At 37.0% G+C, this 21,603-nt stretch overlaps 4 protein-coding genes across 5 annotated transcripts in view; 2 read left to right on the forward strand and 2 right to left on the reverse strand.

The window, feature by feature from the left end:
- Nucleotides 1-10,400, reverse strand: part of LOC128988329 (plasma membrane ascorbate-dependent reductase CYBRD1-like) — a 70,943-nt gene extending 60,543 nt beyond the window's left edge. For both annotated transcript variants that reach the window (XM_054409520.1, XM_054409516.1), the window contains exon 1: nucleotides 10,266-10,400. The gene's annotated coding sequence lies outside the window, so the exon portion shown is untranslated. The remainder of the gene's footprint in view (nucleotides 1-10,265) is intronic.
- LOC128989473 (uncharacterized) lies at nucleotides 4,429-7,444 on the forward strand. The gene is made up of 5 exons (XM_054411367.1): nucleotides 4,429-4,572; nucleotides 4,695-4,862; nucleotides 4,985-5,152; nucleotides 5,275-5,444; nucleotides 6,642-7,444. Exons 1-5 carry the CDS (start codon nucleotides 4,429-4,431, stop codon nucleotides 6,988-6,990), a joined length of 999 nt encoding a protein of 332 aa, XP_054267342.1. The 3' UTR covers nucleotides 6,991-7,444.
- Nucleotides 10,401-10,610: 210 nt separating the features above from the next.
- On the reverse strand, nucleotides 10,611-11,984 carry LOC128989474 (uncharacterized protein K02A2.6-like). Its single transcript, XM_054411368.1, has one exon. It carries the CDS (start codon nucleotides 11,982-11,984, stop codon nucleotides 10,611-10,613), a length of 1,374 nt encoding a protein of 457 aa, XP_054267343.1.
- Nucleotides 11,985-15,702: 3,718 nt separating this feature from the next.
- On the forward strand, nucleotides 15,703-21,296 carry LOC128990505 (WD repeat-containing protein 36). Its single transcript, XM_054412879.1, has 3 exons — nucleotides 15,703-17,432; nucleotides 18,946-19,220; nucleotides 19,800-21,296. Exons 1-3 carry the CDS (start codon nucleotides 15,887-15,889, stop codon nucleotides 20,646-20,648), a joined length of 2,670 nt encoding a protein of 889 aa, XP_054268854.1. The 5' UTR covers nucleotides 15,703-15,886; the 3' UTR covers nucleotides 20,649-21,296.
- Nucleotides 21,297-21,603: the final 307 nt, after the last annotated feature.

Below are 21,603 nucleotides of genomic sequence, written 5' to 3' on the forward strand. Positions count from 1 at the left end.
CATTTTGTTCAATACATAACTCGTAATAAATAAATGTTACCTTCTGTATTTCTAGCTCTTCAGAACTTCGTGACTCTGGCCCAAAGCCGTGATAACTTATATGAAACAAAGTTCCAGCTTTTAATGCGTAATTACACAATACATACAAGCAGATAGGTACTTGTCATCGGAAATACTAGATAACAACAAAGCATATTTAAGTGAATATTTTCCCACTAAAACCTTTAACCTTGCGCTTAAGATAGCATTGGTCCTTTCCTTGTAGGATAAGGTTTTTCGAATAATAATAATTCAAGCCAATTTTTATTTATCGCTGTGGTTTACATAATCGTAGGAAAACTACACCGTTTTTCATAACGGAAATAACGTAGGCATAACGTAATAGGCATATATAGTTTTTTTTCTTTTTTTAATACAGAGGGTTTTATATCTCCCGGGCCTAAAACCACACAAATGGCCAAAGTCGATGTTATTGAACACCATAAACCAATTTTTATTGATTTTAAAATTCTCACTGTTGTTAACTTGTATATTTTTAATTTATTGTTATATACTTTTAAGAATTTAAATGCTTTTAACTGCCGTAAAGATGTCCACCAGCACAATACTCGATTCAGAAATAAACTCGACATTCCCTATGTTAGACTGGAGAAATACAAGATAAGCTATGAAATAGTGGGCATGGAATGTATTAATAAGATTCCTACATTTATGTTTTCTCTCCCATCCCATATAATTCTTTTAAACAAAGTGTTCCAATGGCTTGTTGTTAATCCTTTTTCCGATCTCAAAGACTTTTTAGACCTTCCTTTCAAAGTGATGTTTTTAGTTATTGTCTAACTTTTGTGCCTTCACCTAATGCCTTGTAGTACAACCTTTCTAATTTTGTAATGTTTTGCAAACTTTCAAATGGTTTTCACTTCTCGATACTGATAAACATTAGTTTTAGACGTATTTATTAACTTAAAATGCTATTTTTTTCTTCGTAGACTTCAAAGTACAATTATTTATAAACACACTTGTTAATTTGACAACTGTTGTGCATGAATAATGTTTGACTCTTCTAATACATTTATAATATGTCTACTGGAAATAAACATGTCTTATGTTTTATCACAGAAAACATACTACTATAACTATATATAGTAATATGTTTTCTGTGGTTTTATGTAAAAACCACTTGTCTATTTTCTAAACAGTAAACTTCTTTCAATTTATCAGTCAATCAATCAATCCTCAAAAATATAGAAGAATATTTAGGTGTATATTTGGACTGAACATAAAACCAGGGTGATTTGGTGATTATATAATGGAGTAGATAATGTGTGACCCATAGGCCATAACGTAGCTCCATTAGGAGTAGCTTTTTGATGGTTCAAAACTCAGTCTAGTCAAATGGACTTAAAAAGGGCTTGAAGTGGAAAGTTTATAGGTAATTGTTCTTAATGTTTGTTTAATATTTGTGGGGTGGCTGACCACAAGTCTGAAGGTGTCCAACCTTTATTTTGGCGAATATGAGAAGATTCAAAAAATGCAAAACATTTTTATAGTCCAAATTAAACTAAAAACTAAAAAAAGGGATCGTTAAAAATTGCAAGTTAACGTTTTATGGCTTTAACTTGTAGTGTCGGGTGAGCAGAGTAACATACTAAAATTTGGCAAAAACTGATAAACGGGAAAACCTCTAAAATCACGATTAAAAATGGCGGCTTTTCCCAAAATTGGACAAATTAAAAAAAGTTACCACATGCATTTCGTTATGCACATTTTTCGAGAAATTGACTTGAGACCACCACCGATACTTATTAGGTGGTTAGTAAGTACTTCATTTCGATAGGGAACGCGTTTTTGGCCGCCATCTTGGATATAAATATTTTGAAAATGTAATGATAGTGTTGTGACACATCAATGACTAGTTTCAAGCTGATTTCAGTGCCGGAATCAGTTTTTAAATATCTTTTTTTGTTTTAAATATATATTCAAACAAAAACCCTCCCACATGGCCCACATGCATTTCTTATGGACGTTTCATACTTTGAACATTTTTTGAAATTATTTTCCTTATATCTCCAGTCCTTATTAACGTTTGGAGTTCGTTCTAGACTTAAAATATTCAGTGATGCTTTCATTTGAGCTATTGATCATTAAAACGGACTAGTTAGAGATGAGCTACGAACCCCAACACAATATTTAATTTAACTTTTTAGAAATCAGTTTTTATTAAAATATTTATATTTCGGGTCGTTAATACCTCCCACGTTCTTTGTGATTTCAAATTACTCAGTAAATGTTGGGATTTAATTTTTATAAATCACTAAATAAAAACTGTCAAATAAAAAATTAGTCACGGACCTTCATTTAACATTAAATTATTTTTATTTCGAAATTTGTCTTTAGTTTAAGACATGGATCCCCAAATCGAAATAACACTCAAAACTCGTTCACATCACACAACACTCAATCTTAAATAATTCGTCAAAGTATTGACTTTTATTTTAGCTATGGATTACTTATTGGGAGTTATTTTGAATTGGGGATATATGTCTTAAACTAAAGACAAGTTTCGAAATAAAAATCATTTAATGTTAACTCCATGTTGAAGGTCCATAACTCGTTTTAAATTTGTCATATTTTATTAAGTGGTAAATAAAATTAATGCAAAAAATTTACTGAGTAACTTGAGACCAGAAACTATTGGGTTGAACAATAGTTTAACAAAAAATAGAGTTAAGTGTATGATGTTAGCATATTTTCGGGGCTAAATAAAAGGGCCACCCCTTTTACATGTTGAAAATACATTTGTTTTTGTGTGCAATATTTTGTAAAAAGTACACACTTAAACCACATTTTTGAGCTACCAATGCTCAAAAACGTTTTGAGAATGTAACCCAGTTCCCCAAGTAGTTGTCTATGGGCTAGACTCTTTGGGTCGGGTTAAAAATGCTGACCTTCGGTTTTCGGGTTAACAGCGAGTCATGCCAAAATCAGATAACTTGGAGAATATTGATGTCCTAAAATATTAATTGGTAATACCACGATAGATTTGTAATTTATTAGTTTACATTACCTCCCGCGACTGCACCAAAATCATGACAGGTCTCTCGTGATTGCTACAAAATCGTGAAACTGTCATGTGGTCACAGCGAAATCTTGGTAAGGTAGCCGGGGAACTCTCTGCTACCATAGGTGGGCATTAAATGGAAAACTCAAACGTCTCCTTGCAATTGAGGTGGAATCTTGAATATCTTCCACGATCGCGGGGAAGTCATCCTCGTGGAAAAATAGAGATCTCCTACGATGGAGTGAAATTGAGAATTTTCGATTGTGCAATCTTCGTAAATGCTTTCTGCGATCGGGAGAATAAAATCTCGGCTGAAAAATTGAACCGCTCGAACGCTTCTAACATAAATAATCTGACCTGAGCATAGCTCGAAAATTCTTTTCGGTTTAACAATCTCTTAGACTTATACAATTTTGTGGACTATTAGAACCCAGCGGTAATAAGCCATGAATGGCCTAAAAGTTTTCTGGAGGCACCCTTGCACTCAGGTAGCTTTTAAATAACATTGTAGACAAAATCAGGTTTTGAGTTTACATAATGTATGGAAAATAATTCACCATTACATTACTCAATATTAAACCCAATTTCAAAAAATTGAAATCTAGAATTAAATAATCTACCATGGTGTTTTATCATTTAATTTTAGTTAATTTGAATTTGAACATAATAGACTTAGAACAGATGGAGGTATTAAAACATGATTAGATTTTGCACTCAATCATTTCTTGAGTAAGACAAAACACCTTTAAATATATTTCATCCAGCTCCTCGAGGAAAATTTATTTTCCCCTTCAGGACAAAGCTGAATGCAGCGAATCACACTATTGTGTAATTACTAAAAATGCTAGGAATATTTTGGACACAGCACCTACATCACACGGTCCAGAATTCTGCAATTTAGCTACAGTAAATAGAGATACAACAGTAAATAGAGATATAAGAAGCATAAACTGTAGAAGTAGAATTCTCAAAATAAAGTTTCCTGGCTATTTTCATAACTCTAGTGACATCGTAGATGTAGGGTGTATTTTACAGATACAAACATGTCATAGGGAGAGGTGAGTGGAGCGCCAGGGTATGGAGAGTTGGCGTACTCTGCACTCTGGGACCACCATGGTGCTCCGGGCTACCATCCGGAGCTGATGCCAGGGTTCGCTTGCTCCACAGAGCTCATTTGTTCCATTAAACATGTTATAGGGGGAGGTGAGTGGAGCGCCAGGGTATGGAGAGTTGGCGTATTCCGCTCTCTGGGACCACCACGGTGCTCCTGGCTACCATACGGAACTGATGCCAGGGTTCGCTTGCTCCACAGAGCTCATTTGTTCCATTAAACATGTTATAGGGGGAGGTGAGTGTAGCGCCAGGGTATGGAGAGTTGGCGTACTTTTGCTCTCTGGGACCACCACGGAGCTCCTGGCTACCATCCGGAGCTGATGCCAGGGTTCGCATGCTCCACAGAGCTCATTTGTTTGATTAAACATGTTATAGGGGGAGGTGAGTGGAGCGCCAGGGTATGGAGAGTTGGCGTACTCCGCTCTCTGGGACCACCACAGTGCTCCCAGCTACCATCCGGAGCTGATGCCAGGGTTCGCTTGCTCCACAGAGCTCATTTGTTCCATTAAACATGTTATAGGGGGAGGTGAGTGGAGCGCCAGGGTATGGAGAGTTGGCGTACTCCGCTCTCTGGGACCACCACGGTGCTCCCGGCTACCATCCGGAGCTGATGCCAGGGTTCGCTTGCTCCACAGAGCTCATTTGTTCCATTAAACATGTTATAGGGGGAGGTGAGTGGAGCGCCAGGGTATGGAGAGTTGGCGTACTCCGCTCTCTGGGACCACCACGGTGCTCCCGGCTACCATCCGGAGCTGATGCCAGGGTTCGCTTGCTCCACAGAGCTCATTTGTTCCATTAAACATGTTATAGGGGGAGGTGAGTGGAGCGCCAGGGTATGGAGAGTTGGCGTACTCCGCTCTCTGGGACCACCACGGTGCTCCCGGCTACCATCCGGAGCTGATGCCAGGGTTCGCTTGCTCCACAGAGCTCATTTGTTCCATTAAACATGTTATAGGGGGAGGTGAGTGGAGCGCCAGGGTATGGAGAGTTGGCGTACTCCGCTCTCTGGGACCACCACGGTGCTCCCGGCTACCATCCGGAGCTGATGCCAGGGTTTGCTTGCACCACAGAGCTCATTTGTTCCATTAAACATGTTATAGGGGGAGGTGAGTGGAGCGCCAGGGTATGGAGAGTTGGCGTACTCCGCTCTCTGGGACCACCACGGTGCTCCCGGCTACCATCCGGAGCTGATGCCAGGGTTCGCTTGCTCCACAGAGCTCTGGTCTGGCCCCGCCTCAGCTCACAGAGCGCAGTGTATGATCCAGCAAAGGTAAGTCTTAGCATTTTAAATCAGCCATAACTTGCAGCCTACCTAAACCTACCTAAGCCTACCTACCTAAAAAAAAACTTTTTTAACACAAGTAATTGGTTTTGTAATCAACAAAGGTAAGTTTAGCAGTAGGTAGTATGCTGTCATAAATTGTGAGTTCCATTGTATATTATGGGACAAACCTGGGGAGTTAACCAGGCTGGGATGGAAAATGGTTCCCGACCTTTTAAAATGTGGACTTGAACAGGTTTAGTGGGGGACGGGAATTTTCGTGTTGATGATCCTAGTCCGCTCCCATCAAGAACAAATTCAACCAAAGGTGGTGTGAGTCAGACAAATAATGTTTGCTTTGAACTTTCACAAGAAAAATACTTTCCCAGGCAATTTATGCATTTTATTATACATCCCTAATTTATCCTACTAATCCTACTAATAATATAAATGAGAAAGTTTGGATGTATGGATGTATGGATGTATGGATGGATGTATGGATGTATGGATGTATGTTTGTGACAAGTGAACGCGAAAAATACTGGTCGGATTGGGCAGAAATTTGGCATGATGATAGCTTACATTCCCAATTAACATATAGGCATATTCTTATTTCAAAAATCCTTTCGGGCTCCGCCCCAGTGGCTCTGGAGTTTCCCATGTTAACCTTATGAGAAATGGAATTATTGAATCTTAACAGCTATTTCAATTAAACAAGTTGGTTCTATTCTATGATGTTCAATAGCATTAAAGTTACAAGGATTACCAACAGGGTGCAGCACTATTATTTCTTTTACATTTATGACAAGAGCTAATTTGCAACCAAAAGGTGAGTGAGCGTAGCGAACGAACTTCAACCTGGAGGTGAGTTAGCGTAGCGAACGAGCTTACCTGAAGGCAAGTGAGCGCAGCGAACGAGCTCCAACCTAAAGGTGAGTGAGCGTAGCGAATGAGCTCCAACCTAAAGGTGAGTGAGCGTAGCGAACAAACTTCAACCAGGACGTGATTGAGCCATGCGAACGAGATAATCTTGAAAATTAAGAAGTTAAACGGGGCAAAGCCCGCGGGTTACAGCTAGTTATGAAATATGTTTAAACTCTTTCAAGATTTAAAATTAATTTCAAAATGTCAATAAAGAACTCTCTAAAGAGAGGTTGTAAATTGTACAGTTTCAATACTTAGCCTAATACAAAACCATTTCCACAGGTTTGGTCAACGCAGTTGTAGTGCTTCCTCTACTAGCAGTGTAAGTCCGCACAAGAAGACGCGACGTCGCGTGGCCACCATGGCTCAGCGTAGGGCCGCCAACATCCGTGAGCGACGCAGGATGTTCAACCTGAACGAGGCGTTTGACAAACTTCGACGAAAAGTTCCCACGTTCGCTTACGAGAAGAGGCTTTCCAGAATCGAAACCCTGCGGCTCGCTATAACCTACATCTCGTTCATGAGCGAGTTGTTGAACTGCACAGAGAAGGTTTCCGACCGTGACACTTCACCACTGTTCCAAATACAAAACCAAAGGGAGTACGTTCCCTACTCCATACTTCCAACTTGATTCTACAGCCTCTAGGAATGCTACTTTTATTTTGTTTCAGAATATTAATTAAGACCAGTTAAAAATTATGTTTGAAAGCTAAAAAGTATTATAAGCAATACTTTCTGTGTTTCTATGAGTATAAATTATAAAATAAAAATGTGGATTACTTGTGTAATGTTACAACAGGTATTTAGGTGGCCTATACAACTAGAAGTTACCATTACCAAGCTAGTAATAACTAAGCAACTTTTATAAGAATCGAGCTGTTGTGTTGCAGCATTACAAACCTAACCTCCCATCTCTTGACAAATCATTATCATAGGTTTTGTATGCATCTTCAAACAACTACCGCTTACACTAATAATAGTCTATATGAGGGTACTCGTGCCCAAATTGCACATTTTAAAATGTTCAAAACTTTTTTCCGAGGCAAAAAGAATAATGCAAAACTTTTTAACTCTTCAAAGATTATGTTTGCTTAAGACAATTAGATGTAACAAAACCACTTGGTAAAATAACACTTACCGTCGCGTGTCAGTGTGAGGTAGGTGGGACACAAAAACGTGATCTATTTGAAAAAGATTCTCCAAAACAGTTTGTATCTTGTTTACCTTTATTAAACATTTGACTGAGCTATCAGCTGCTAAATTAAAATTCACATTTAAACCTGTTATTATGAAAGTTAATCAGCAACATAATGAAAGAATAAACACTCTAAAAATACTGCAAATTAAACGTTAGGGAGTGAAGCTCTACAAGAAAAAATTACCATCTCTCTACAAGAAAATAATCTTTTTTATGACCAATAAAATTTTAAACTAAAATTGAAAAAAATTTGTAGCCTAAATGAACTTAATAGCTAAACTCTAATTCTTTAATATTTAGTGATGTTCACTATGTTTTGTGAAATCCAAGTCTTCCATCTTACATTTGTTTGGGGTACTTTCCTGTTAAAGGGAACATTCATTATTATCGATGATTTATTTTCGATACATCGATATTTTAATTTTGATCTGATATTGCGATATTAACGAATTGAAACATACAGCTGACAACTATGTTAAATAAATATTGTTCAGTATCAACAAACAATAAAAAAAATATTTTATTGAAATGAAAACTGTTATAAGCTAACAACTAACCAAACTTGCTATTACATTTTCAAAATTTTGTTCGTTATTCCCAATAATGCTTTTTCTGTTGGTTCAAACGGAATTTCAAAATGGTACAGGTACAGCAAGTTTGATTAGCAATGTAAGGTTTAGTTTAGAACAGTTTCATTTCTTAATCCATACATTTTATTTTTGTCTAAACAAGGTTAGTTCTCAATTTGTAATTTAAATACGTTTGAAGATATTAAAACAAAAGGAATATGGGACGTAAACGATAATAAAAATATCAATATATCGAAAAGAAATATCATCGATAATACTGAATATTCCCTTTAACAGGAAAGTACGGTACCTTTTTATGTTGTACTGCAGCAAAAGCAACAGTAGCTTACATGCGTTGCAGGTTTTTCTCCATAGGGAGTAAAAAGTGTTTCTAGTCTCTAGGAAGGACTAAAAGTCAGCTGTTTGTTAACTCAGTTGTAAGTTACCGGTTGTACTCTATTTTTGCCTTCTTGTCAATAGTTCGACATATCAATAGTGTAATGTAGGCCTAGCCTACAGTTTAACACAATCGTAATACACCAAATGATTTAATCACTTACAATACACATGCTTGTTTAGGCCTATATTATAGTCGTTTTGAGAGGTTTTCTTTAGCTTAAAAGTATTTTAGTTGTAACTTAGTTTTCTTAACCCTTTGAGTGCCAACGTCCGGGGAACCGGACGATTTTAAAACGAGCCAAAAGTGCCGACGTCCGGCCGACCGGATGTTTTTAGAACGAGCCAAAAGTGCCAACGTCCGGCTGGCCGGACGTTTCGTAATGATCGAACAGTTGTCATAACAACCGAATGGATACTCGGATTCTTTTAACCCATATATTAACATTGAGTCGAAAGTTACTAGATGCGATACATCGATTTTCGTTGGTCAAAATATCGAAAATTCGATTTTTACGAAAATTTTAACCTAAAAATCGCCAGATCGCGCTCGGCATTTTTAGCGCGACCTTCGGGAAAAATCATCGGCATTTTTTGAGCGTTACTTTAATTTCTCGCCTGGCACTCTTAACGGTTAAGTAATGGTGCAATATGACAAAAAATATAATTCATCACACAGGCAAAAGGTTCTTTTAGCCCTTATTTTCATTAACTTGAGCTCGGGTCAAAAAGAGTCACTTTACGCCCTAATGATAAAATACCGTTTGTACAGGCTATTATTTTACTGTATGATGAAATAAAATATTTAACACATGTGATTTTTTATTCAAACAGTACCCCCAGCTCCCATTGGTAAGTCCCTACTGTGATAAGTTAACATAGCATTTACCTACACTAAAATACCTGACCATAGTGTGAGTAAATTACACTCAAGGGTTGCATATAGGCATAGATTAAGCATACTCCCTTAGGTGCAGGCTATTGAAAATCAAACGTGACAAACATTGAATGTTTCGACGATTTTATGTATTAGGCCTAACTTAAGATATTTTTTTAAATTCCAGATATTGTAGCTGCCGGGCCACTTTTGTGTCTTGCAAGTTTCATGGGTTAAGGCATATTCAGTCAATGCTGTTAGCACAAACACTTGAAAAAACCCGGTAGAGTATGGATCATAAACATAAACAAATTAAGTTACTTTTTGGGCCCGAAAATAAACATTATTTAACATTGCTTAAAAATGGAACTGCCAAAACATATGTTAAAGCCATTAGTAGGCCTATAGCATTCGTGCCAACAACGTCATTTATGTTTATGATCCATACCGGTTTTATTCTAGTATTCGTGGCTATCAGTTAGCAATCTGATTTTCACCAAAATGGCTTGAATGATTTTTGATTGAAATCAAGTTTGATAGGCCTAAGTTAAGCTTATAGTGCTTTTTTAAGTGTTAAAACAAATTGTTGGCTAACAACCCCAATGTTGAAAAAAACACGGTTAAAAATATATTGCCACTTTTGTGATTTTCCCCATAAAATAAGCTTATCGCAGGCCTAGTTACTCTCACTGCTTGCTCAAGCCTAGAGGAAAAAGGAGGAAGTAAGTTAAGTTAATTTATGTGTCAAGATTGGTGATATCATTTATTTCTTAAGTCAAATTCTCTCAATTCTTAGGCGTAAACATTTAAATTTAGGTAATTTGAAAGTGATTACTTAAGAAAATCCAATTACATTTTAAACTAACCTTAAATTTGTGTTGTAGGTCTTGGCTGGTGGTCCATAGGCACAAATTAATTTTAGATTGTCAATTGAACTGGTAAACTATCATTAACTGTTTAAATTAAACAACTATGGATTATCAATACAAGGCGATCTGAAGCACTACGAATTTAAACAACACTAGATCTTTTAAGATCGTTTGTTTATTGCTTACTTTTATTTAACCTCAAAGTTCAAAATTGTACTATTTTACTAAGAATTAAGTGAATGCACTGTTTTATGTCATAACTCAAACTCAACTAACTTTATTTACCTTTTTACAAACATAGAATAACAAATAAACATCCTCCCTTTTAAGTTTGAAAGTTCTTCAACCAGCTTGGTTTGTGTATATTTCTCTTTGGACGGTTGTGTTGTATGGTTCTGTTTGATGTGTATTCGCTGACAAATTTTGTTCACTGTTTTCCTCTCTTAAATAAGGGGCAAGTTTGAGGTGGAATCGATTTCTTCTCACATTCCTCTTATCAGTTTCAACAATATATGAACGAGGGCTGTCCAGGATTTTCACAATTTTGCCATGTCTTCTAAGGTCCACAATCCAAACTGGGTCTCCTATATGAAGAGGATTGAGAGTTTGCACTTTGTGCCTTCTATCATAGTTGTGTTTGTACTTCTCACGATATGTTTCTTCTCTCCCTTTAAGATCCTTTAGATCTGGTCCACAAAGCAAATGTCCTGTCTGAGGCAATGTGCTCCGTAATCGCCTGTTCATAAGAAGCTGAGAGGGACTGAACCCATTCCAGAGGGGTGTCGTTCGATAGGCTAGAAGCGCTAAATAAGGGTCTTCCACATTTTTCTTTAGAATCATTTTGGCAATTTTGACTGCCGCTTCAGCCTCTCCATTGCTTTGGGAAAATTTTGGGCTACTTGTTATATGCTTGAAGCCATAAACTTTGGAAAATGTCTTGAAATCTGAATGTTCAAGGACTTGAAATTGAGACCCACAGTCAGACCTAATTTCTTCTGGAATGCCGTGTCGACAGAAAAAGGCTTTGCATCTCATTATTACTTCTCGTGATGTTAATGACTCTAATTCAGCTATCTCAAAATATCTGGAGTAATAATCTGTCACAGTCAAAAACCAAACGCCTTCAAGTTTGAACAAATCCATCGCAAGTGTTTTCCATGGCCTGTCAGGGAATTGTGTGGGAAGCAATGGTTCATGACTGTTCCTTGAATGTTTAATACAAGTAGGGCATGATTTCACCATACTTTCAATGGCTGAAGAAATTCCTGGCCACCAGACTGACTCTTTTGCACGTAAACGACACTTGGTGATTCCAAAATGACCTTCATGTACTCTTTGAAGTGCCCAAGACTGCAGAGCTGGCGGAATTACAAGTCTTGAACCTCGTAGTATCATCTCATTATCAACACTTAGCTCATCCTTAACTGAATTATACGGTTTTAGGTTATCTCGTAATGATGTCTTAGAAGGCCAACCTTGGATGATTATTTTTTTCAGTTCACGTAAAGTCGGATCTTTATTTTGTTCCTCCAATACTTTAGCAACTATGCAGTCGTTTATATCGATGGACGACAAAACCATTTGAACAAACGCTTGAGTTTCTTCTTCTAACTCACGGTCATCAGTACGTGAAAATGGGAGAGGTGCTCTTGAAAGAGCATCAGGAACTAGAAGCTGCTTTCCAGGAATATAAGTAATTGAAAAATCATATCTCATGAGACGCAATCGAATTCTTTGAATTCTTGGAGACAATTCATCAAGATGTTTGGATTTCAAAATTTGAAGTAGTGGTTTGTGATCTGTTTGTATTGTTATTCTCTTGCCAATAATAAATTCTTGAAACTTTTCACATGCCCAAGCAACAGCTGTAGCCTCCCTCTCAATGTTTGCATAGTTTTTTTTCAGAAGGAAGAAGGCTTCGGGATGCAAATGATACTGGTCGTATAGAACCATCATCTTGAACTTGAGAAAGAGTTGATCCTAGTCCTTGAAGCGAGGCATCACAGGAGATAATTGTTTCCCGATTTACATCGTAAATGGCTAGGCAAGGAGAGTTAGTCAAAATGCGTTTTATTTCATCAAATGCCTTCGCCTGCTCTGGACCCCATATCCATGGAACGTTAGCTTGAAGTAGTGAATTCATTGGGGCCAAAATCTTAGCTTTGTCAGGAATAAACTTACCAAGAAAGTTTACCATCCCATTGAACCTTTGAAGTTCTTTTACGTTTTTTGGGCAGTCCATTTTGAGAATGGCGGAAACCTTTTCCTTATCAACAGAAATTCCATCGGATGAGAGGAAATGCCCAAGGAATTTAATACTTGACTTCCCAAACTCAGTTTTGTCTTTGTTAAGTGTCATTCCTACATTTTTAAGCTTTTCAAGTACTTGCCGAACAACTGTATCATGTTCTTCTTTCGTTTTGCCCCAAATCAGAATATCGTCCATATGGACTGCGACATTTGACTGGTTGTCTAGAATTTTGTTCATGCATTTCTGAAAATGTTCAGGTGCTGATGTGATTCCAAATGGAAGTTTGAGAAATTTAAAACGTCCAAAAGGGGTAAGGAAAGTATTTAGATCCTGGGAATTTACATTTAAGGGGACTTGCCAAAAACCACTGTTTGCATCAAGTTTTGAAAACCATTTTTCTCCTGAGATTGAGCTGAGAGACGTTTCAATTTTGGGAATCGGATGATAAGACCGCTGGATGGATTCATTCAACTTTGTTAAGTCAACACATATGCGGACATCTCCATTAGATTTAGGCACTACTACCATTGCTGAGCACCATTCAGTAGCATGCTCAACTGGTGTGATTACATTATTTTGTACCATACTTTCTAGTTCTTTTTTCACTTGACACATTAGGGGTAAAGGTACTGTCCTAGGAGTGATTATTGCGTATGGTTTTGCGCCATCCTTAAGTGCTATTGTGTAGGGATCAGGAATGACGCCCAGACCACTAAACATTTCATGGTATTCGGTAAAAAAGTCACTGTCTACCTCTGCAACTGAATTAACAAAAGTTAAAATTTTCAAGTCCTGTATTGCTGGACGGCCAAGCAAGGGTGTTATGAGTCCCTTCACTACGTATACCATGTGATTTATTTTAACATCTCTGTATTGGATATTAGCTCTAACACAACCTACAGTTTCTAATTTTGTTCTACCAGCCCCAAACAACTCAACTAGAGTCGGCTGGATCCTACTTGGATCAACTATGCCAGGGGGAATTACTGTTACATCAGCCCCTGAATCAATTTTAAATGTTTGTGGTTTTCCCTCAAATACTAATTCTAGTTTCCAGGGCTTACATTTTGACCCATCCCCAAGTGTACCTATGAATACTTTATTATTTGAAGGTCCAAGTTCACTTACTTCATTTTCGTCAGTTATTTCCTGTGCTTCTTTAGATCTGCAGACCTTCGAAAAGTGACCAATCTTTTTGCATAAGTTACATGTTGCGCTTTTTGCTGGACACGTGCTTCTTGGATGGGACGGTTTATAACCACACCAGATACATTGCGCTGGGTATTCTTGTTTCTTTTGACGAAACCTATATCCTTGATTTTGTTTTGAACTCGATGACGTAGTTGCTTCAATTTGAACTCTTTTCTCATCATATAAATCTGCCTTCTCTTTCTTTACGTTATCTGCATGTCTTATTACTGTAATGGCCTTGTCTAAATTCATCTCGGGATCTAGCAACAAGCGATCACTAAGTTTCTCATCATTTAAACCCAGTATTAGTACCATCAACACCATTTCATCATTAAGTGAACCCCAGTCACAGGTTCTAGCCAAGGAATGGAGACTAACTATAAACTCTTCAACTGTTTCATTAATTTTTTGTTGTCTCTTCAAAAACTTTGCTCTTTCAAAAATTAAGTTCCTCCGTGGAATAAAATGTTTGTCAAATAAATCTAAGACTTCTTCAAATGTTAGCGTTGATTCGGTTGCTAAATTAAAAGATGCAAAAATCTCATCAGCTTTCTCACCTAATGTGTATATAAGAGTGTTGATTTGTTTGTTCTCAGACTCTTCAGATAGCCCAGATGCTGACCGATATCTTTGAAATCGTGTTTTCCATCTTGGCCAATCTGCTGGTACAAAGGAGAAACTAGCTGGAGGTTGAATAACTGAATGAGTGTTTGATACAATGATGGACTTCTTAGTTGAATTGTTGTATTCATTTTCTCTGCTTCTTTCATTTTCATTATCTTTATAGTCAGATTGTTTCCTTCTTGGATTTCTCTTCTGAGGCATAGCTCTAAACCGCTGCCACCATGTACTATTTTACTAAGAATTAAGTGAATGCACTGTTTTATGTCATAACTTAAACTCAACTAACTTTATTTACCTTTTTACAAACATAGAATAACAAATAAACATATGATAATAATTAATAGAAATTAACAGGTGTTATGAAATAAACTGTTCTCACAACAAAAATTATCTAATTTTCAATTTTCCCGTTGCGGAAAAATAATAACAAAACAATGTATATCATCGTGGCTACCAACAGTAAAAAATAATTATGATGTGGCCATAGTTCTAGGATATGTAGCAAACGTTATGACCTTACAAAAACGCTGAAGAAATACCATAGATAAATTATAATTTTATATGGCGCTATACTTTAGGTCTGCAGTGGACACTGACTGGGCAGTATCAGACAGAGCATTGAATTGCGGTTGATGGTTGAAGTCTTTCATTTCATTTGGGGTAGCGGATTTTTATCCCCCTGGAATTTTACCCCCTGGGCGAACGTGACGTCACAAACCAGGGGGTAAAATTCCGGCCGTGAACGTTTGAGTTTCGCAACATCAGTTCGATGGATTAAACGCTTTATTAAACGTATATTGTCATGGTTGTGAATTTAATCAGAACACATCAAATTATAAAAACCTAGAGTGTACGGGCTGGAATTTTGCCCCCGGGCTTTTACCCCCTTCATGAGGTCAGCTCAAATTGTACGGTCCGGATTTTTACCCCCGGAATTTTACCCCCTCACTTGGTACTGTAGGTGGACCAACACCCAGTGGCAGAAGGTAGCTCTCCGGCTCTCCGCAGCTAACAAGTGAGAGTTGGGGTTTAGGTTGTGGCCAATCTGCCGAACCAACCCCGCATGCATGCGAGGTTTGGCCGGAACGGCGCGAAATGTTCTCCGACTCACTAAACCCCCATACCTTCCCCCACTCGGTCATATTTAATTAATTAGTCAATTTAGTTGAACTTAAAAATTGATCCTGTTTTATAATCAATGTCTCAAATCATGGAATTAGGTATTTTACATCTTACTCTTTCGGTATCGTAGCTCTTCTTCTTTTTCTTGTTTCCTCTCGACCTCTCCCCCAACCTCCCCACTCATCACTCCCACTCCACTCCTAGAAACTGAATTGAATTGAATTGAAATTGAAGTGTTGTTTGTGTTTTGTGGTGTGTTGAATTTTGAGGTTATGATGGTTGAGTTTTAGGTTATATTTATATTTTTCGTGTTGTAAATTAATTAATAGAGCTGCCCAAATCTCTCATAGCAGAAAAAGCTCGAAAGGTGATACAGTTTATGCTTATTTTGTGATTGTATATGAGTATCTCTGGTTAATGCGATTCTAAAATGCCAGGTTCCAGCAAAATATTTTTACCCCACAGAGCCCTAGGTTATGTTAGCAACCATATTCCTGCAGTAGTAAGGTATATTCATAAAAGAAGAGAGAACGTAATCGTCACATGTGTAGGAAAGTCTTTTCACACCTATGGCAGCACACATTTGAAACTTCTAGCTGTAAGTAATCTGCATGATGATGAAATCACTTGTATGACAGGAGACACATATCATGTGTACTCGGCAAGCGGTAACTGTATTTATGCCTGGAGACGAGGTACTGAGCTGAAGCATACATACGCAGGGCATAATAAAGCCATTCATTTATTACTTCCCTTTGGACCTCATTTAATATCTGTGGACGAGTCAAGTTCACTAAGAGTATGGGATATCAAAAGTGAGGAAGTATATCTTGAACTGACTTTTGATAATGACGTTTTTCAAGTATCTGCACTATGCCACCCTAGTACATATTTGAATAAAATTCTACTTGGAAGCCAACAAGGTTCACTGCAACTATGGAACCTTAAAACATCCAAGCTTATTTACACGTTTCCCGGATGGAGTAGTTCGGTGACAGAACTGGAACAGGCTCCAGCAGTTGACGTTATTGCAGTTGGATTATTAAGTGGGAAAATAATCTTGCACAACATCAAATGTGACGAGACAGTTATGGAGTTTACGCAAGATTGGGGCCCAGTGACATCCTTATCCTTCCGCACAGATGGGGAACCAATCATGGCTTCTGGAACATTAGCGGGACACGTGGTTTTCTGGAATCTGGAAGAAAGAAAAGTTGCTTCACAGCTTCTAAATGGCCATGATGCTGCAATTTCTGGTTTACATTGCCTCCCAAATGAACCTTTAATGGTTACATCTTCACCTGATAATTCTGTAAAGATTTGGATCTTTGACTTGCCTGATGGGGGAGTAAGATTGCTACGGTTACGAGAAGGTCATGCAGCACCTCCATCCTATATAAGGTTTCATGGTAATAATGGACAAAGTATATTATCTGCTGGTGGCGATTCATCTCTTAGGGTGTTCAACACTATTTCTGAGACAGCTAATAAGAGCCTTGGGAAAGGATCATTCAATCGTAAATTAGCGAAAAAGAAAGGAAAACTTGATGCAGTTCGTCTACAAATGCCACCTATTGTTCAGTTCACTTCTGAAACTACACGAGAAAAAGAATGGGATAATATAGCAGCAGCCCATTTAGGATTACCAGTGGTTACGACTTGGTCATTCCACAAACAAAAAATGGGTGAGCTACAGCTATTCCCGAGCAATTTGAAAGGGGAACATGTAAAACCTAAACTCAAACTGACAGCTCTATCACTCTGTCTAACTCACTGTGGAAACTTCGTTGTCATTGGCTACAATTCTGGTAACATAGAGCGTTTTAACATCCAGTCTGGAATTCACCGTAGTAGCTATGGTACACCATTGGCTCATTCTGGACCTGTCAGAGGTGTTGCTGTAGACTCGCTCAACCAAATTGTTGTCTCAGGAGGTCGAGATGGGCTCTGCAAATTTTGGATTTTTAAAACTGGAGGTAAGTGGAAAATGAAGAATTAAGTGCAGTAGGGCATATTTATCTTAAAATAGGCCCAATGAAGTAGGCCTGGGTACACTTCCATATCTGTTGGCACTAATATCGAATGAGTACTTTTTATATCGAATGAGTACTTTTTATCGATGTATCGATTAATCGTTATATAACCTAACCTAACTAACCAAACTATCGAATGAGTACTTTTTATCGATATATCGATTGTTCGATATATCGATAAAAAGTACTCATTCGATATTAGTGCCAACAGATATGGAAGTGTACCCGTAGGCCTATCTGAAATATGCTTCCATTCTTCTAAAGATAGGCTACAGTACCGTGCTTTATTAATTGCATAACAGTGTTGCCAACATTGTTGCTTGCAAAGAAAAGCTAGGTTAAACTAAACTTCCATGACAAAATAGTGGGGAAAGCCATCCTAAGTTAAACCCGCCGATTAAAGTTAACCGAGATTAAGTTAAACTTGATTTGGGGAAAGCAGCCCTAAGAAAACAATCTGGGAATAAAGATGAAATAGGTTCGTACAGGCAATAGATTTGTTCATTAAATAAGTAACTATGACATGTTCCAATGGGCAAAAAACGATATTGTTTGGAGGAGATTTTAACCAGGTACTGCCTGTTGCTCCAATCAAAAAAAGGTTCAAATAATATAGCCTAGCATGCACAGTGGTAAATGGAGCATCCATATATAACAGTAAAACCTAGAGGTAGTTTCCGTTTTTTTAAACTAACCAAAAATAAGTTTATGCATGTCGAGGATGCTGATGAAAAGTAATTTCGTGATTGGTTTCGATAACTGGGTAATGGAACCCTAACCAGTCACAAAATAGTTAGGAATCAGCCGTTGATTAGACCCTTTTTTATAGAATATTTAAAATCAATCGCACCTTTAGGAGGAATACCACCACATAAACTTAGACTAGGCTAAAAATAGTAGTGTAGCTTTTTGGCACACCGTGTACCTATTGGAAACAAGTTGAAAATACTTTTATGTTATTCCTTGCGATTACTTAGCGGGAAATAATTTTATTTCATCCTTGTACGTTAAGCCGTTATTCCGTAATCAGTTTGAGGCACCTTCCGTGGGACACCCCATATTAGTTTCTCTCTTAACCTTCAAAAAATGGTGTAGGCCTATATGTATTTAGTTTGTTATTAGACTTTAAAAAATGTAAATATTCTTTTGTAAAAAAATCTTGGTCGGAAATTCTACTTAATTTTGGAATGGCCCAAATGCTTTAAGCTAGGATTTTGGATTTTAGACTAGTAAAGGACCGCTAGCTTACCTTTGAAAAAGGACGGGTAGGCCATAGAAAATTTAGATTAAGTACACACGTGCATTTATAGGGCCTAGGCCTACACATAATATTCTGTCCCCTGGAGGACTTGTAAAGTGAAGAAAAAAGTGAATTAGTAGATGTGTATTTATAGGCTATATATTTTTATGTGTATAATTCTAAATCATGTTTCTAATCAACATTGACATTTTCCAGGCAAACACCCAATAAAAACCCTTAAACTCGGAGAGTCCGTGAATTTCTTTCAGACTCACAGAGAAAGTTCCTTACTGTGTGTGTCCTTAGAGGATTTTTCATTGTCAATCATTGATTTTGATACCAAAACCGTCGTGAGACGCTTCGAAGGACACACAGGTCAAGTTACGGACGTTACGTTCAGCCCAGATTCCCGATGGGTTATTTCTGCTTCGATGGACTGTACAATCCGTACCTGGGACATCCCTTCTGCTCAGCTAGTAGATTGTTTCCAGGTTAGGACCTTATTTAATTATGTTGTGTAAAATAAAATAGTACACTTTTATCGGACAAAACAAAGTGAAGTCCTCATACTAAGATTTAAAAACAAATGTATGCTAATCTTTGTTTTGCAAAGGCTTTTCACGAAAACGTTAACAAATCTGATTCTTGTACCACAGATTTTTTTTGTGTAGTTCTTTCAAAACTATATTTACATTTCAATAATTGTTATTAATTATAGATTACTATATGTCATTCAGAAGTAAGACAGCTCTTTTCAATGAACATAGTGAGTAGCTCTTTATAACCCTAACAGAAAAATAATCAGCTAGAGTTGCTGAAAAATGATCAGTATGCTGTCCATTTTTTATAAATGCGCAAAAATTATACTTGGCTGATGAGACTTAATAATTATTATACTGTAGTTCCGAATTCCGATCAATAAATAAATATCAGTAAAACATTGTGTTTTTATATTTAACTTAGTTATGTCAATCATCATGTTACACTGTAATTCACTTAAATAGGCCTACTGATAAACTGAAATTTAAAATTATTTCAGTCATTTAAATTCCTCAATTTTGTTGTTGCAGGTTGACGCTGCTTGTACTTCAATTACAATGTCACCTACAGGAGAGCTGCTTGCTACATCTCACGTTGACTACAAAGGGATCTTCTTGTGGTCCAATAAAACTCTTTGGAGTCTCGTCTCTCTCAAGCCGCTATCTCTTGACAGCGCCATTCCCTTGGTCAGTCTGCCATCGACTGGTGCAACCTGCCTGACTGTGGATGTGGAAGAGAGCGAAACAGAGGAGGATGAAAGTGAAGAATTTGAACAAATAGAAAATCTCATCACGCTCTCAACATTAGCGGTTTCAAGGTGGCAAAATATCCTAGACATTGACATAATAAAGAAACGTAACAAACCTTTGGAGCCTCCAAAAACACCGAAGAACGCTCCGTTTTTCCTTCCAACCCTACCGACTTTGAATATGGAATTTGATCTTAGTTCTGCAATAAAAAACTCAAACAACGAAAAAACTATATCCTTGAAAAACATTAAGCAAAATTTGACTCCATTCGCAAAACTGTTGAGGGACGCAAAGGATTTCGGTGTTGTTGTGGACAAATTAAAGTCTTTAGGACCTTCAGCTATTGATTTCGAGATAAATGCTCTAGGAATGGAAGGGGAAGACGGAGAGAGGTTGCTGCTTAAGTTTATGGAAATGCTGAACTTTTTGTTGGAGAGTAACAGAGACTTTGAGCTTGGCCAGGCGTACATGGCCTTGTTTTTGAAAGTTCACGGAAACACTGTGGCAACAACACCTGCTCTTCTACATTATTTAGATAAAGTTCAGGAGGTACAAATGAGAGACTGGAAAATCCTTGAGGATAAAATATGGTACACAATGGCAGCCGTCAATCTGTTAAAAGAAAGTTGATAGTGTTTTTGCTTTTCATTCTGTGAATCGACTTACGTTATGTCAAAGGTCTTTGTCACTGGGATTCGTTTGAGTTTTATAAGTTTTATTTGTAATTTGATAAACATTTTCTTGGATGTATCATATGGGAGAAAATATTTCTTGTAATTTATAGGTAAAATGTTTGTGTTTGTCGTGCCAATTAATAACATAACTTTACGGTTCACAAATTTAAATAAGCATATATCTATTTATCGTTAATAACATCAGATCATAGATACTACAGATAAGTGTTAGACCAGTTGAAATTATTGGTAACAAACCCAGTCTTATTTGTATAGCCTGTGAACCAAACAAGCTTTTGATCAAACTAGTTGGGTGGTGTATAAGTGTAACGTAAAAAAAAAATTACTTTATATGTTTTGAAGAAGTAAAACAAGTTTTTATCCAGTTATGTTGTATTAAGAGAGGAGTAGTGTATTGTTTTATTTACCAACTCTAAACATGTTTTTCATTCATTTTTTGATGTAGGAATTGTAAATACCAATTTGTAAATATTTTATACAACAGGTCTCAATAAAGTTAGTATTATTGTTTGAAGAATCAATCTATTATTAACCTTCCAAAATGTAAAAAACATACTTTAAATTTTTGAAACAATAAATCATTTAAAAGACAGTCTGCCAACGAATCCCTGACATAGTCTATATTCATTATTAGAAACCGTCTTGAAGCTTATACTTTTCTATTTTAAATTTGAAATGTTGAATATTTTTTTGTTTAAAGTGGTGTAGACAAATTAGAATTTGTTGTATTTCCTCTTCTTCCATATCTGATATTTTAAGTGATTACTGTTATAAAAGCTTCATTCTGTGTCAGAAATTCTTGATCAGATTATGTAAGGGTTTTATCTAAGTACTTGTACTTGGTCATTTAATTCTTTAGTACATTTAGTACTTGAATCACTTATTTTACT

This window comes from Macrosteles quadrilineatus, unplaced genomic scaffold (assembly GCF_028750875.1).
Source record: "Macrosteles quadrilineatus isolate MER2022 unplaced genomic scaffold, UCM_ALF_1.0 Scaffold_3__2_contigs__length_128488019, whole genome shotgun sequence".
In the NCBI taxonomy this organism is placed as follows: domain Eukaryota; kingdom Metazoa; phylum Arthropoda; class Insecta; order Hemiptera; family Cicadellidae; genus Macrosteles; species Macrosteles quadrilineatus.

Bases quoted from the DNA above. Each gene is read 5' to 3' on its own strand.
- LOC128989473 (XM_054411367.1), top strand. From the start codon at position 4,429: ATGGAGAGTTGGCGTACTTTTGCTCTCTGGGACCACCACGGAGCTCCT. The intron at 5,153-5,274 runs GTATGGAGAGTT...AACATGTTATAG, and splicing joins GAGGTGAGTGGAGCGCCAGG to GGGGAGGTGAGTGGAGCGCC. The intron at 5,445-6,641 runs GTAAGTCTTAGC...CCATTTCCACAG, and splicing joins CAGTGTATGATCCAGCAAAG to GTTTGGTCAACGCAGTTGTA.
- LOC128990505 (XM_054412879.1), top strand. From the start codon at position 15,887: ATGCCAGGTTCCAGCAAAATATTTTTACCCCACAGAGCCCTAGGTTAT. The intron at 17,433-18,945 runs GTAAGTGGAAAA...GACATTTTCCAG, and splicing joins TTGGATTTTTAAAACTGGAG to GCAAACACCCAATAAAAACC. The intron at 19,221-19,799 runs GTTAGGACCTTA...TTGTTGTTGCAG, and splicing joins AGCTAGTAGATTGTTTCCAG to GTTGACGCTGCTTGTACTTC.
- LOC128989474 (XM_054411368.1), bottom strand. From the start codon at position 11,984: ATGAGATATGATTTTTCAATTACTTATATTCCTGGAAAGCAGCTTCTA.